This window comes from Empidonax traillii, unplaced genomic scaffold, assembly GCF_003031625.1.
Source record: "Empidonax traillii isolate 1590-97213 ecotype Southwest subspecies unplaced genomic scaffold, ASM303162v1 scaffold178:size2223814, whole genome shotgun sequence".
Classification (NCBI taxonomy): Eukaryota; Metazoa; Chordata; class Aves; order Passeriformes; family Tyrannidae; genus Empidonax; species Empidonax traillii.
Genome location: NW_020955371.1, coordinates 2,104,160 through 2,121,565, shown reverse-complemented (window position 1 = coordinate 2,121,565; position 17,406 = coordinate 2,104,160). Strand labels below are relative to the sequence as shown.

General features: G+C 36.4%; 1 protein-coding gene across 1 annotated transcript in view; it reads right to left on the bottom strand.

The window, feature by feature from the left end:
* Positions 1-17,406, bottom strand: part of LOC114058629 (receptor-type tyrosine-protein phosphatase N2-like) — a 334,161-nt gene that overhangs the window by 58,606 nt on the left and 258,149 nt on the right. Inside the window, exons 10-11 of the mRNA XM_027886151.1 lie at positions 16,455-16,541; positions 574-653 (exon numbers count right to left, since the gene is read on the bottom strand). Of these exons, the coding sequence (XP_027741952.1) occupies positions 574-653; positions 16,455-16,541 (167 nt within the window). The remainder of the gene's footprint in view (positions 1-573; positions 654-16,454; positions 16,542-17,406) is intronic.

Here is a 17,406-nt window from a genome sequence, read left to right as displayed (position 1 = left end):
ATCAGTTATAAATTCAGTTACTTTGCAGAAATTATTTCTTGCACTCAAAACTCCATAATAGCCAAGCTGACAAGGAGCCAACAGGAAGCAGCTTAATTCTAGAAATACAATCTCTACTCCCAAGATTAACTTGCCATTAAAATTTTTTAAACAGCACACCAACAAAAACGTATTTCTACCTTTTTTTTTAATCCAGAAATTAAGGCTAAGATGTAATAACATTTTTTTCCCTGAAACAAAAGTATCAGAAAGGTGACGGTATTATATCCTAGACTAGATGACTAATCTGTTTTCATGGGCTCATGAGAACACTGAAGAGTTTTTTGCCATTCTGGAACTTGACTACAAGTCTCTCACTCATCTTCTTGACAAACAAGGAAGTCTCAAACAGTTTTAATTGACTCAGAGATGTTAAGCTTCAATTTTCCACGTGCCACTCACCTCTAAACTGTCTCTCTCTTTAAATGCCAGTCTTCTGGGAGAACACGACGTGCCTGTGCTGTTTGCCGTGTCACTGACTGCTAAACAGACGTTTGGGTGGTCACAGTTTGGGAATGGAGGATGAGGACTTACCTGCTTCTTTGGCAACATCTGCAGTTGAAATGTTTTGGAGGTTTGAGTGCACTCTGAAGGTCACAGCTGGTCCCAGCACGCTGAAAGAGATTATTAAAAAAATGTAAGATTCATAATCAAGAGACATGGCATAATATTCCTTATCAAAATAGGTTTTTAAAGAGAACCTATTAAGACACCATTTAGCTCTCTTCCTTTTGCTTCATTAGCTACATTTGCATACATTTTTGTACCTCTTGTGGTTTCTTCTGTGTATCTTAAGCCTCTCTGAAAGAATTTCAACAACATTAACTAAACTTCACTCTGTAAATAGTATTCTTATTAAGAAGGTGGCAAAATTGAGGAACTGAAATCATTATTCACAGCATAGACCATCACCGGAATTTCATCATCCAAAGATTACAGGTAGTTTCACATTTTATTTGCTTAAGATCAACACAAGCTTATTCCTGTTGTCATAACTGCAAGTCAGAGGGACAATATAGAAGCTTGGAATATTTGTCTTAATCATGTTCTGCAAGAATACATGAGGGGAAGAGATTTTGAACATATCTGATCCAAGAGCTGGTTTTGATCAAAAAGATACCACAGAGGGAGTTGGGTTGTTTAGCCTGGAGAACAGAAGGCTCAGGGGAGAGAGAGGAGCCTCATCACTCTCTACAACTCCCTGAGAGGAGGTTGTAGCCAGGTGGGGTTGGTCTCTTCTCCCAGGAAACTATCAGTATGACAAGAGGGAATGGTCTCAAGCTCTGCCAGGGAAGTTTAGGTTGGATGTTAGGAAGAAATTCTTTACAGAGAGGGTAATCAGGCATTGGAATGGGCTGTCCAGGGATTGGTGGATTCTCCATCCCTGGAGGTATTTAAGATGAGACTGGATGTGGCACTGAGTGCCATGGTCTGTTAACTGTGGGGGTAGTGGATCAAGACCTTTACAGAGGAAGGTATTGGTTAGCTAGAGGTAGACAGGCAGACTAAAGTACTCAGGGTTTCACAAAAAAATGACATTGTCCACTTGTAAAGAAAAATAAATCCATATAAGTAATGTTGCATTCGTTCTCCATCCACCCCAATAAATATACAAATCACATGCACATCTAATGAATGAAGACATTTCAATTCTGATATCCTGAAAACTACATTAAAATACTTAGGTATGAAAACATAAAATATACATATAAACATATAGTAAATATACTTCTGAAAAAAAATTCTGGGTAACAAGAGACTATAGAAATATTAATGTAAGAATTTAAAGAGCAGAAGAGTGTATCTGCTCAAGAAAAAACAAAAAAAGGCCCTATTTCATAAAAGTTTACTTACATATTATGTATTATGCATTATGCAAGTTTCTAAGCTTTTATTATTCATATTATCAGTGAAAAGAATTACATTTATACTATGAAGAAAAGCCCTACTTATAAGGTGAAGTACATTGGCTGGACCTGTACATTAACATATTTTGACCTTCTATAGCTGTGGCTTATGAGAGAATGAAATTTGAAAAATTGCTGCATAAAAGAAATAAATTGAAATATATTTTTGTTGCAGGGCTTGAAATGAAGTATTAAATTATTTTTTTAGTAACACGTTCATCTTCTGCATTCATAAAATAGAGAGCACTTAATGAAGTGTGCTTAATTGCATCACATATATCCTAGACAGAAATACCTCTAAATTTTTTCCATTTCAGGCACAAAACCCCTCTATTATTAACCATAAGACTTTGCTTTGAGGTCACAAAGGGAATCAGAATAAGAATAAGAAATATTCTTTTAATCTTTTAGTAGCAAAGCAGGCATTGTGCACATTTTATTCTGCAGTTAACAGGAACTGCCACTAATCAATCATTTTGCTCCAAATACTCTTTGAGGAAGAGAAGAAAAAGAAAATAGACATTTTATTGCTAAAGGACACTCCAGATACCTGGTCACTAATGGCCAAGAAACACTTTTAATAATGTTAGGTAATTATAAAACATTTCTCAACATCATATTAATATTGTAGATCAGAATTCTCAACAATTGCAAAGTACTTTTTATTTGAGATAACTACTTTACAAAAATCCAGGCTATTCCCCAATGCTGTCACCAATGCTGTGATAATCAACCATAAAAGACACCTAGGAATTTCAAGATACCAAGCACTGAATATAACTGCTGTCCTTTCTGCGTTGCCAGCCTAAGAGAAATGCTGATTTCTCTCTGGGTCCTCAGATATTTGCAGTGCAATTAGCAATGTGCTTTAAATATAAGTAGGTAACACCCCAGTATAGAGCTTTTGCATAACAGTGATGGGGGAGGGGGAAACTTTAGATATTCTCCTCAAATCTTCACTGCTTCGGCCATTATAGCTGAGAACCTGGAACCAACACCAAATTTCAAGCACAGTGTAGTTACGCTTTGGCTCTGTCAGCAACGACAAAAAAAGTTTCCTGACCTCCTTCCCTTACCGGAATGTTGTGCTTCTATTTCTTGGCCACTCCCCACTTCCCCCTGCCCCACTCCCCGCAGCCCTGCATTTCTTGGCATCGTTGAAGTTATATTTATTAAAACTGGGTTATTTCAGAGACCCAGCCCAGGCAGTGAGAGAGACGGGGATTTCCGAGGAGCCTGTCAGCAGCCACGGCACTATTCTCTAGTGACTCCACCTGGATAATCCAGGAACACGAGAGGATCCAAGTCATGCCCACGTATGCGCTGCCACAAACACTGTCATTTCTCCTCAACACTCAGGGAAATAAAGAGCAAAAAACAGAGTGGGGAAAAAATTTCTTATGCAAGTGGGATGCTCTTGTGCTAATGCTATCCTTTTCCGGGAAAGAATAAATCTCAAAATCATTTAAAACACCCGCTCATATTTTGCTCTGTGGGATATTGTTTTCCTCTACTGTAGCACTTGAATTTTTGTACGTGAGAAATCACCTGAGCACCACATCAGCATGGCTTCACTAGGCATATTCACAAAACACAAAAAATAAAGTAGCTCTTGTCACAACTTTTTGCACCTTGGCATTCTGTTTTTTATTTAAAAGCAAACAAAAGACCTTGAGATTACTTGGTCAAAATTGCATTTCTGCTTGATGTTTTGGGAACTGACTGCTTCAGGAGCTCATAAAATGAGATTTTTCTCATGGGGGGCTTCTGGCAAAAGCACTCAATAAATAAACATTTCAATAACAAAAGATGCCCTTTGGGGAATTCCTCACTGTTCATTATGTATTGGATGAGAACATTTAAACAAAACCAGTAATTATTTGACTGCAAAATATTTTTTAAAGACTTTTTAACAAGAGGTCAACCAGCCTGAAAAAAGGTTCCAAGATGTATAAAATGCACCCCTGACAGTTCCTAACCAGGAATTTTAAGCCGGGTAAATGAGACTGCTTTTCTGGGAGGCTGTCAAACCCTCTGAAGCCTGGCTAATATTAATGGCAATTGTCTTTACATGGCTCTAAGTACAGAGGCTCACTGAAGTGCACACGTTTGTTTATGACCTGATGAATTGCAAACAAACCATTCCCTCAGATGAAGGAGTTGCTGGGGCGGGGGAGGCAGAGGAATCCCTCCTGGCTGCTTACATCAGCCAGCACTCAGCCAGCTGGGGAGGGGAGAGCACTCGGACACGTAACTACAGTGTCCAGGCTAACCTAACCTACAGCTGAGACACACAGCTGCTGCGTCTGAGATTAAAAATGTTATATAGACGTGATTAAAACAACATTTTTTAGTCTATTCCCTCCCCAAAGCTGTATGCTACCACGATTACACCCATGCAAATTCGTAGTCGAGTCGCCTGACATAATGAACTTATACCCACCTAAGTAAGAGACTATTGGGAGTTTTAGAAGGCATCTGGTGTTATTACGATTGCAATCACACTAAGGACTTTTTTCTCATACTTTGTTAGGATGATTTTTGAATAAAGGTAAGCAGTCCTGGTTTCACAGCTAATAAACAGTGACTTCTCCCTACACAAAATGTAATATCTATAACAATAACCTGCTAAATTTATTACCCAAAATTTACTGACTAATTACCTGCTCTGTTGGCTGTCACAACTTCTGCTATTTTATTTTAAATTTCAGTAATGTTTCCTTCAGTTATAATAGGTTTTTTTTTTTTAACAAAGAAATTCAAAGCATATTGCAAATTGTCACCCTTATGTGCTGTTGTCTTTTATTCTGTTTACTAGAGATGAAATAATTACAGTGTTTATACCAAAATGACTTGAAGGTTGATTGCTGATTTAATAATATCCCCTCCCCTTGGATTTATATTTCCCATCTGAAGGTGGGAGGGTGCAACACACACAGAAACAAAGAATATTCTTTGTGTAAAATAGAAGTATTTCCTTTCATTAATTGTTTTATGACTAACAACATTCTTCTTATTTTTGCCTGTCAACAAATGAATGATCTGGGTAAACAGAGCTGGAGCATGATCAATATGGCAAGGTCCATATCACTTTCAAGCCGTAGGTTATAATTATATTTATGAATGACAGGATTTGAATCTCCATAAATTATGTACCAAGCTTTGCATGCCTATTCCTCTCCCTCGTGTGTGTGTACTTCAGTATTACAATATCACACCGAAGGTTTACTGTGAGATACAGTCACAGTCTATCATACCCCCTAGTGGAAAAGGATTTGAGAAACAAGTGCCAACATGGTTCTGTGTACTCTTGAAGATGAGACATAGGGCTGATGCCAGATGGAAATGAGTTGAGGTGGCAGTGCGTTTTTAAGAGATACAGGCAGAGTTCAATTTCTCAAGACTGGAGGAAGATGAGGAGATTGGGATTGGATATTTCCAACATGAAACATTCTCTTAATGACCCTATTTCATAAAACAGAGCTTGCCTTAATAAAGCTTAGATTTGAAATTAAAGTCACCACTTGTCTATATGTTCATTTCAAAATCCTTTAATCTCTGGAGGTTAAGAAAAGCAATTAGTAACGCTCCAGAGGACTGTGCAAAGCAAATTTTATAGCAGTGAAGGTAATTGTCTCAGGAAACATTTGGTGGGCTTGAACTAATGACTTGCAATGTGTACACATTTCTATTCTTTCTGTGTTTAGGAATTTGAAGCTTATGTCCATTGTTTATATTGCAATGAAGCCTTCTTTTCACCTTCTCAATTTTAGAAATTCTAAAGTGTTCATGCTGCTATAAATGTGTTATATATTATATATAGAAGTACATAAACATACTTATGTCAAATCAAATTAATGGAGAAAAGCACATAATTAAAAGCAGCATTTTTCTACTGCTGTATGTTTATACAACATGATTTACAGAGAAAAGCAAAGGCAGAAAATTTCAGCTGGACCTTGACATACAGTACATGAATGGATTGAAATGTGTACACTGGCTATTTTATCCTCCTTTTGATACTCAGATGAGCTGTAAATCAATTGACCACTTGATTCGGTCTGCACCAACATTTGGGACCAGAACTGTTGACCAGAATTTATTTAGTGAAGCATTGCATCATACTTTACTTATATTACATAAGCAGGTGCCTGACTAAGCCTCTAAGATTCAGGACAGCTGCAAAGGATATGTTGTGCTGACCTGCTACAAAATAGCATCCCTGAACCGTTGAGTAGAGAATTATCGATCATCACTCAAACTTAATAGTAAAAAGGCACACATCTCTCACTCTTTAATATCTTTCCTGTTCAAAGATTTGGTTTACTTTGCACCTGACCTGCACAAATGTCAATGTACAGCTGTATGTATTCTCACATTCCTATTGACAGGTGTGTACGCACAGCCAGCGATCAATTAAAAAAATCTTTTTCTCTTTTAGCAAATTGAGTTTTTTGAGCTCTTCTCTGGAAGCTCTTAACATGCTCCTTAAATGGCAGAATGACACATGGTGTTCCAGAACACACTGCATGCCATACAACCAATAACATATTATATGTATTCATATTTATGTCCTATATAAACTAAGCATGAACTGTTTGTTTGCAATAGTCTAAAGAAATGTGGTCCTGCAATAAACACATGGCATGGAGAGAGAAAGCTGTGCTACCATCACACCTGCTGTCTGTCTGAGGATGACCAGGAGCTAAAAACAGAAGAGCAAAATCCCTGCTGAGGGGAGGGACATTAACTGCAGTTAGTGGTTGATCTCCCATCTTGCATTTATTAGGGCTCTTTTCACCAGGCTGGGAGGTGTAACAGTTACACCACACAGATTAGAAAGATTGGCAGTTTCAGAGCAATCACGTCCTGCAAACGTAACTACAGAGAAAGAAAACTTAGGTTTGGATTTGTTGGTTGCAGCTCAGATTTACTTCTGCAAGCTACAGCCTTTGAAATCAGGTGAGTACCTGGACATGCCCTGTACCGTGAGTACCTTGGCGTGCCCTCTTTCCCCCTGGAATGGTAAGTGCCGTGGAGTGACTGCACAGAGCACCATTTCAGGGAGAGAGAAGAGGGCACGGCAAGGTGTTCAAATAACGAAATGCCTTCTGGCTGACACACTGCTGTCATTGGAGTAATTTCAAGAGTGAAGTCACAGAAAAAGGATGTCTGGTCCAGAAAGGGATGCTCTCCAACAACAGCAGTCCAAGTCTGGTGGGTCTCTGATACCAATTCTAAAAGGTGGAATTTAAACTATTTTACCTAAATCATTAATTTTATAATAACCATTTTATCCATATGCATCAAAGTCGCCCTAAGTACACTGCTCCTAATTTACACTGCAAAAGATGATGAAAGAGTATTTCAGAGATTTTACAACTTGCTTCATCTGAGGTGAAGATTATTTTGCTAAGCCTACAATTTAAATGATTTAAAAAAGAGACAACGCTCAATTTAGAGATTGATGCTACACTCAGTTTGTCCTATTTTTATTCTTCACGAAATGCAACTTTGGATGATTACTCAATATCTATGAATAATTTGCAGAGTTTTAAAATAATTTTTCTATTAATCTGTCACAAGCCATGAAACTTGACATTTTCACCACGCTGAGTACATGAAAGTTGCCAGCTTTGCCTGCCATGCAAATAAGGTTCTTAATTACAGTATTTAAAAGAACAAACCATACAAGTGCTATTATTTCTTATGGTTAAAAAAAAAAAAAAAAAAAGTGTTTGGACCGTGAGAGAGTGGGAAAATGGTCTCAAAAAGCTGCTTAAATGTACAGTGATTTTTCTTTCACTCCCCAAGGATTAAGCTAAAGGATAAAATTTATGTCATTTGAAAAAATAAAAATTGTATTCTATTTATATTTCCACTCTCTTTCTTTTTACTTTTATACCTACAAACAGCAGACATTTTTTAATTTTCACCCAGTAATCTTTCAGTGCATTTTCCTGACTTCAGGTCTACTTGCCCTCTGCTCATCTGTGTTGTTAATGGAGTCAGCTGGAATCACATGTGACATTTGCCTACTGGGATGACAGTCACCTTATGTTCCGTTTGCACACGTGGCTTTTACTCCTTAATGAAGAGCACAGCTCAGATATTAGGATTGTTGCAGAGGTACAGATTTACAATGTTTATAGTTTTGAACGGATCAATGTAAGGGACAAATTTCTTTGATGAGGATTCAGCCGCACAACCAAAGAAGAAACCTCCAAATTTTGCTACAGTCTCAGTTCAAAAGGCTACAAAACTCTGAGTGCTACAAACAAAGGTCTCCTGCTTGCCCTCTTAATAACCTGTTGGCTTCTCCTTTAGCTCTGAGGGGACCAAGTCAAAGATTTGTTCTTGAGGTTCCCCTGCCAGCTGTGAGGTAGAAATACTTGCTTTGCAAGGGAGGCACTGCAAGTGGAATTTATTGGGCTTTTTCAGACTCACACATATACAGATATGTATTTGCTCTGACTGTCTTTATGGCTCTTAAGGAGTACAAACCTTTCCACAGGAACGTCATGGTGCAACTCATTGACCCAGATATGCAATATTTACTGATTAGGGTGTAAAAAAAGAATGCAAAAGAATTATTTATCTTTTTCAGCTGGGTCAGCGGCTCTGCAATATTCATTCGATCCAACCATCCAGGTCACAAAGAAAGAGAAAAAAAATGTGTGTTTGCACATGTAGGAGAATCGGGTAGCCAAGGGTAGAAGGATCAAAAAAGACAAAGATGTAAGATACCTTTTTTATATTTCTTCTAAGGGATTATTCTTTTAAACAGATTCCTACATTATGATCTTTTTTCATTTCTAATATTAGTAATTTTATTCGTAAACCAAGTGAGAATCACAGTTCTCTATTTCTATTCTCATATCTGTCACCAAATTCTGTACCATTTTAGGGAAAATGAAGCAAACTGCCTTGAGTTTCAATTTACCCATCTGTAGAATGGAAATGATTACCTGTTAATAATATGTGAAATGTTATATAAATTAAATGAAATGGCATATATTCAGTGACTTGCTTGAGAGAAAGAAATATATCCTGCCTACCTTGTAATGTTATGAACTTTAATTTTATTTAAAAAGGAATATGACAGCATTCTCAGTCACACAGGAGGAATATGAAGTTAAAAAAAAGATAAACTTCAGAAGGTCACTTTTATCTGTAAAAACCTTCTCATGAGTAGGGACCTATGAGTTCATGGAAATGTATCTATAACACCAGATTCATTCTGCTTTTGCTTGCACAAGTGCAAACCCTCTGTTTTAATGAGATGAAATGTTGTAATGAAAAGCCAAACATCATATATATATTATTTGTAAGAATCTCCTTCGATTTCTATGGTCTTTCTCTTTTGTCACATAGAATTCATAAAATGCTGCAGGCCAAAATCCTTCTTGTTATTTTAATGATTTTTATATTTTTTTTAGCAGCAAGTTACAGGGAAAAAGGCAAAATGATCTTGGTTATATGCACATTCATTAAAGAAAAGCACACAAAATATATTGTACCTTAGGGGGAAAAACCACAAGACTAATGTAATGCTAAGGTTGTGAATTCACACATTTTTAAGTAAGGAAATGCAGAGTTGAAACTTTCACTTTATTTTGTTTCCTTATCATCATTCCTTTAAAAACTGATGTATCTTTATATTATAAACTGGTTGTCAAATGAGACAACATATAGCAGAAAACACAATGCAATTTCCTGTAAATGCCTGCATGCAATGAGTTACAGCAGTACATTTTTCAGATAATTTGTTTCCCAGAGTCATTAAATCTGTGGAAGAAGTCAAGTTTGAGTAAAAGGGGTTCCATTATTTCTGAGTTATGCTTTTATAACATTTTAAACAAGATTATGTCAAATAGTCATAGGCTGTTGTTTTGCTAGTTAAAATCAAAAAGCAGATAACGAATACTGCTCAACTTTTTTGAAAGGTGTATCTTTTTACTAAGACTAAGAATAGCACAGGTTCAAATTGAAATAAAAATCTTGACTAATTTCTGGAAAATAAATGGAATAGAAATAAAAATTCAATCTAATGCTAGTTTATACTGCAGCATCTTAAGGAGAGCAAGACGAACTACATGTTTTTCCATATGAACTGTACAAGAACATTCCTCTCAGTTAATCTCAATGAGATAGATGGCAGGATCCAGAATCTGCCAATCTAGAAAAAAAAACTTTGCAAGAATATTAATCCACAGGTGTTCAACATGCAACACAAGAAAAGGTTAATCACACCAAATCAAGGAGAAAGCGGTCATGGAGAATCTGGACAGTAGAGGGAAGTTTGCAGATACAAACCCAATAAGATACTGTCCCACTACTGCTCAGTGGTTAAATAATCCTCCCTCACACTATTCTGGTTCTCAATGATTTCCTGAGATGTTCACATTTAGAGCATACATACACCAGATGTCATAATACATCAGCACAGTGAAGTGAAAATACCAAGTATTGTTCCAGTGTTTAGGTTCTGGATGACTGAGTGTGATTAACTGGTTGATTGGATTTTTCAAGTGTTATGAAAATAACATGACAAACAATGAACAAAACTTATATGGCATGATTGGGACACACTATAGCCAATACATGTGTTCATAATAGGTGAGGCTGGGAGCTCCACTCATCAGCCTGTCTGCCTAACACTTCCGATTTGGAAGTGTTTAAAGCTTCTCCAAACTTCCACCACTTGGTTCGATTTTCAGACATGTTCCTCAGTTCAAGTTCTTTTCACTGGGATGGTTGGCTGGCTTTTCAAATTGTATTTGTTCCATCCCAGCCGTTTCGGCTCTTCCTAAGAATAAGGATAATGATAGGTAATGTTTGGTTGTGCAAGGCCTTGTCTTTGAAAAGGAGGTGCAAAGTGCCTTTAATCCCACAGCTTGGAATCAGAGATTTGAAGCATGGCAAGAATGTGCTTGCAACTGCCCTCATGATAAGCATTCCAAATTCAAGCTTTTGTTAGAATCACTGTTTACTTCAAAAACATAGTTGACACTAAGGACATACTACAGCATAACAGGAAAAATCAATCTTAACTTCATATGTAGAAATGCAGTCTTTCTTTTCAAAGGGTTTTTTCAGTAGGATCCTAATCTCCAAGGTTGAATAGTGGTCAAGCAGTAGAGAAGAACAATATTTTTAGGGGGCTTAATTTCAATTTTATCAGACTTTAGAAAGTATGCTGCGAATGAGGTAGGGAACTTTGAAGATGTAAAGGTCCCACTGTTACTTTGAGTTCTGCTGGTACCATCCACTTCATATTCAGAGTCAGATTCAGTTCATTTGAAGCCAGATCATTTCAGGCATTTATTTATTTATTTTAGAGGCCAAATAGCATTGTCTAAACTGAGAGCTGACTTCTGGGACTGCGGAATGCTCAGGATGGTAATTGAAGTTAATGGGATGTCTTCTCAGTCAGTGAAGTTCTTTTCAGAAGAGGCTGAAGTTCTTTTCACACTGGACACCTTGTATTGGCAAATGCTCTGACACTAATCTTTTCACGCATAACTTCGGTTCTCTGTGGTTCTAATAAAACCGATATCTCATATGAGTTAAATATGAATGTTAAAATTCATGTTTGTCAAGCATTTTGATAGTGTACTGAAGAGCACCATAGGAAAAAAAAACTAAACCAAAACAGAAGGAAATGGGATTTCTGTCCTTAAAGCAGGATTTGAATAAAATGCAATAAATAAACATTAAACAATGAAAATAAAATGAAACATTGAAGAGCTACTCATTAACGGAGCAATTTTTTTTCTGTTGTAGATAGTATACAGATAGCTGTAGAAAAATATATAGATATGACTAAATATTTCAAGACTCTATCATAAGTAGAGTTGTTCAAAAGATTAGTCATCTGAACAAGCAAGAAATTTAAGAAAAAGATGGTTGAGTTCAGACCAAAGTCAAATTTTTGTTTATTCTTATCATCAAAATAAATGCATTTTCCTTATAAGACAGTTACATTGTGAAACTAGTCATTACTTTGAATTTATAGTATATTCTTTTCAAAACATCAAACCATACTACTGTGTCTGCTGTAAAGTCTGAAAGGTATTTTTCAGCTGAAGTCTTCATCCAATTTCCCTACATACCTTCAGTTACCTGAATTTTCATTTTTTATATAATTGGCTGTTCAAGTAAAGCACTGAATTATCTGTGGTCTCAGCATGGGTAGGGAGCACTGTCAGGTGAAAGCTGAACAACCAACCTGAATCTTGGGTGTTGGAGCTTCAGACTCTGAAAGATGAGTGACTTGGTCTTTTAACTTAGCTTTGGATGTACAATATAGATGCAACAAACCATTCATGATGGGGAAGACTTGTTAAATGTTATGGCTTTGCAATCAAGGACATTATATGAGATAACCAGAGTCAACTTTTTCAACTTGAAAAAACCTATTTATATTAGCATTTGAAATGTAGCCTAAGTATCCTGTTCATTCCCAAGATTATATATCTAGATTATATGCTTATATGTAGTCAACTGTTACACTGCAAAACAACAGCAGCAGATAGAGATTATTCTAATTTTATGGAATGAATATAAAGTGCTCTGCTGCAGGTTTTCCACTGAAAAATTATATATGGAAATGGAAATGTTGGTCAAGTTATCACATCTCCTGAAAGGACAGTTCTTTGAGTACTGAGGTGAGGTATATTAGAAGGCAAAAATGACAAAGCTGCCACGAAGATGAATGGGTGGAGGAAGTTAAAGCAGAACAAAATGGGGAAAAAAGAGACACCTAGAGGGAAAGATCTTCAATGGCAATTGGGAAAATCATATCAGTCTAGAGAGAATGTAATATTCAGTGAAAATCTAACTCTTCATTGGAGGCTGAGAATGGTAGGATATAAGGTCTGAAATAAGATGAAATCAGAATAATCTGTTTTTTTCCATACAAAGGTCTTCAGCTAAGCCAGAGCTGAAAATTCCCCTTAGCAATGTTCTCAGTAAATACCCCAAATATAAGAATATTAAAAAAACGTCTGGAAATAATTTGTATTTCCATCAGAAACCAAATAAATCATCTATGTTCTAATCAGTGACTTTGTTAATTCTAAGTCTCCTTTCTCCTACCTTCAAAGCTGAGATTGCAGATTTTGGTATTTTTATTGTATTTGGATGTTTTTTATAAAGTCTTGTGTTTGTAAGTCTATTCTACAGCATGTGAAGAGCTGCAATTACATGAAGAAGGTCAATGTTGCAGATTGCAAAGTCATATTTTTCTTTAAATAGGTACAAACCCTCCTAACATTGCTACCCCTCTGTCTCAGTCCATGATACCAGTCCAACAATCAATCACCAGGGGCATTGGACACCCATAATTAGATTATAAAATCATAACTATAGTCATTTTACGTCTGCTTGCATAATTACATCAGCATGCTAATATCCTTTTAATGGTCTCTAATGATGTAATAAGAAATAATGGAATTTATTTGACAGCTACATAGCCATTAACAAAACATATTAAGCATAACTATTACTTCCATAAAGATTCAGGCTGTGTCCAAAAGTGACAACTAACATGTTGGATCTTTTTTTTTTAACGTTGAAATATTTCTAATTATGAATTCCTTAAATCTATTCCCACTCATCTCCTTCCCAGGGTGACCAAAGTTTATGTCAGTTTGAACTCGACAACAAATCAGCTGAAGAAGTGGACTGAGTGCTCTGGAAGTCAAGCCTGAGGCTATACTGTGAATTGAAGGCTATCAGTTGAAGTTGGCAGGATTGTGAAAGACAGAAGATAAGATAAGCTGATTACTACCATGCATCAACTAATCACGAGCTATCAGGGGGAATTGGTAGGAATCCATGGCAAAAGCAATTGTTTCACTTACCCTACTCCAAAGCACAGGGAAAAACTAAAAATATAGGGAAGAGTGAAAGAGATTTGCAGACAAAAGTAAAGATTGTAATTTATTAGTGAAAAAGACCCTTTAATGTATTTTTTTTTCAGAGAAAAGTGCAAGAAACTCTTAACTGAGAATTTAAAGTGCTTTAAAAGAACTCACCACTTGCCCTCTCTCCTTAGTTCTTCTTACACTATTCCGATTTGGTGTGATGACTTTGTCTACACTCTCAAATTAACTCCACTATCCTCATTAACATCTCTGAAATCTCTGCAATGATCTAAAAAAAATCCAAGTCTACACTGTTATTTTTTAACCATTTGGAATTCTTGGAGGGAAAAGAGAGAACTGAGTATTTTAGACCATGCAGATACTCAGGTCAGAGTTCAAAGTGGGCTAGTACAACAAATTCCTCCCCCTTTTATAAATCCTCCATCTTCAGGCTTACTGGTAGTTTTTTCTACATAAATTCCTCATTTTTTAAAAAAATGAATCTCTAAGAAAAAGAACACTTTTAGTTGCCAGTGAAATAATATAATGTACATCACCCCTGATTCCAAAGACCAAGTAGAAAGCATATTTTCTGAGAGAGCTCATTCTCCCTCTTTGGTATGTCAGTTGTGGATATGACTTGGTATCAAGTTTTTCCAGAAACTCTTGTCCATGAGGCCACTCAGAAGCTAACAAAAGTCCTCAAACTCACAGTTTTCCACTGATAGTAGTGCAGTGATAAGAAAACAACAAATCCAAGAAGTGTTAACTCTTTTCTTGGCAAAACCTTTTTCTAGAGATTCTACTACTGTTATATCTACTGGTAAGCTCCACATTTCTTTAGTATTTCATGGGTTTAACCTGAGTCAAAGCATCTCATTCTCTTGGGCAAAGAAAATTTGTTATGGATGAATTCTCACTAATCTGAGATTTGGGATAACCTTTCGCAGATTTATAGATCATTTAAAAAGGCAAAGACGGATAAAAACATTGTGCGGATAGACAGAATCCTGAGTTCTGTTTGGAGTTACTGTAAATCATAACATACTTTTAAGATACTGACCATACCAGTACTTTCAGTACAGTCATTGCATATTAATAGATGCAAAATAACCAGCTTCCCTAATTTTGCACATTAAAATAAAGAAAAGGTTGATCATAGCTAGCTATATCTCTGGAGGGATATTTTTCATTAGAGAATGAATCTACAGCCTGCCAGTTGCAATGTTGTTGTGATTTATCAAATGATAAAAAATAACCAAAAGGCTTTATACTAACAATTAGAAAGGTAGGTGAAAGTGCTCTTGTACTGTAAATGAATGAACTTAATGATGCAGAACCTGCTGATTCCTGCAGAGAAATTGTTCCATGGGATTACTACTTTAAATGTGCAGTAGTTTATCTGCCAGTGTTCAAAGTCAAGGATGCAAATTCTCTTTACAAGGAAGATAATAGAATATCATCGGGCTTTGTAATTTTAAAACTCAGTTTTCATAAAAGTGCATTTCATGAAATACAACCAAAAAACATTCATAGCAACAAAGCAAACAAATATGGGAATATTTTCCTTCTCAGTAACTAAAGTCAATGTGTCTGGTATTTTTCAGGTTTCTAAAAAGATTTTTTCCCCAGTAGTCTATTTTTCCATACACATACAGTAATAAAAGGGGTTGAATTTTATTTCCAATTAAGAATAAACACTTCCACTAAGGATGAAACATCACCTGACTGTGACTAAATCAGAGCATTAAACAATGAATTACGTTCTGCAACTGAAAGTTAAACAAAAGCTGATGGCAGCACAGGTGAGGCTGAGAAAAGCTCTACACTTCAGCAACCCAACTCGTGGGCCAAAGCAAGTAGCCCCAGATCCTGTGAAACACAGGCTACCCAGACGTCAGTCATTTTCTGTGAACCCAAGATGTGGTTCTTTCCAGGAAGCTGTTGAAACCCTCCCACAGCTCACCCTTCTTTTCCATTCCTTTTGTATCAAACTACTTTTATTTTCTGTTTTATAAAGAAAGAATGAAGTTTTGTGAAGTAAATGTTCCTACCAAAATGCTTTCAGAAAATCCCCACTCTAAAGCTCTTTACTGGGCAAAGCAAATCCATAACCTTCTAGTTCATGACATTAACATGCAGAGCATTCCTCAGTATGAATCATAGGAGGAAAAACAGTATCTCAACACAGCTGAACTCCCTGTGACTTTTTAAATAAGTAGTGATCAAGCAGCACGACCTAGGGTGCCGTGTGCCAGACTCAAAGCTAGGGACCCAAATCCTTTCTCCATCTGTGATGTAACTTTTCCCCTCGGCAATGCTGGGTATAATGACCCTTCACAAGACTTCCCTTACCTAGAAGCTGTTACATAAGGTTGGTGATATTTTTACAGCCCTTTGAACAGATTATTTTTCACTATGGAAGCACAGAAAAGTTTCAGTCTCTATAATTTTTTTTCAAAATAATTTGTTCCTGTGTGTAGGGAATGTTACAAAGATCATCACAATACTCTCTTTTGCCTCTTGCACATTCTCATTAATTTTGGCATTAAGGAGCAGATATTTCCTTGCAAGAGAAACTATTCAAAAATAATGAGATATCCAACAAAATAAAAAGGAGCAAATTCCATGTACATACTTGACATCATCGAAGGCACTCATCTGCAGCTTCAGGAGATCTGCCACTTCCTTTATTAACTCCAAGCCCTTTTCCACACTCAGGGGGCTGTCGAAAGGGAGCAAGAAAACAGAGCATTACAAAAATGGAACTCATCAATACTTGAGAGGCTAAAGGTCCCAAAAGAGTTATCACCTTGGCCTCTTTGAGCCTGAAAGCCACCACTAACTGTATTCCTGTCACATAGTGATCGTGATATCCAGGGAATTGGGATCAGGTGCTTCTTCAGGCATGATGAATCACCTGAATTTTCCAGCAATAAGACAAACAATAAGGTGTAAATGGAATTGTTAGGAAGTGTAATGGGCCCATGATGCAGCAACCAGTTCATCTCAGTCCTCAATAAAAAATGTAATAAAGTAAAAGGACAGAAAGAAAGAAAAGGATTGACGAGACAAGGAGGGAAACAAACAATAAAAGTCAAATTGCAGGCTCGGTATCAAATGGACAAGGGAAAAGCGTATTTTTAAATTCATTAGTTTTTAAAATGAATCTTTGCCCAGTGAAAGGATACAAAATTATTATGGATTTGAAAGTAAACAATGGAGCAAGACACACAGTCCAGAGGACACTGATTAGATACATAGGATTTAGCTTGGTGTGTGCATACACTGCTGACAGAAACCCCTTTAAATCTTTTTAGCCTTTGTCAATGCCACATTTACATTTTTTAATTTAGAAAACAGGTTGCAATCAAGCCTAACATAAGAAGACTGCTATCATTTTAAAAAGCACTTATCTAGATGCAAAATTTATATTTGCAAAAATTTCAGGTTATTACAGTTGTTACAACTCTAAAGATGCATTAAGAACATTCCATCCCTGCTATACAGATCATACCTTGCTTGGATGTAGTTCAGTATTGTGGAACCATTTAAAGAAGTATTAAGAAAGCAAAAGGATACAGAAATTA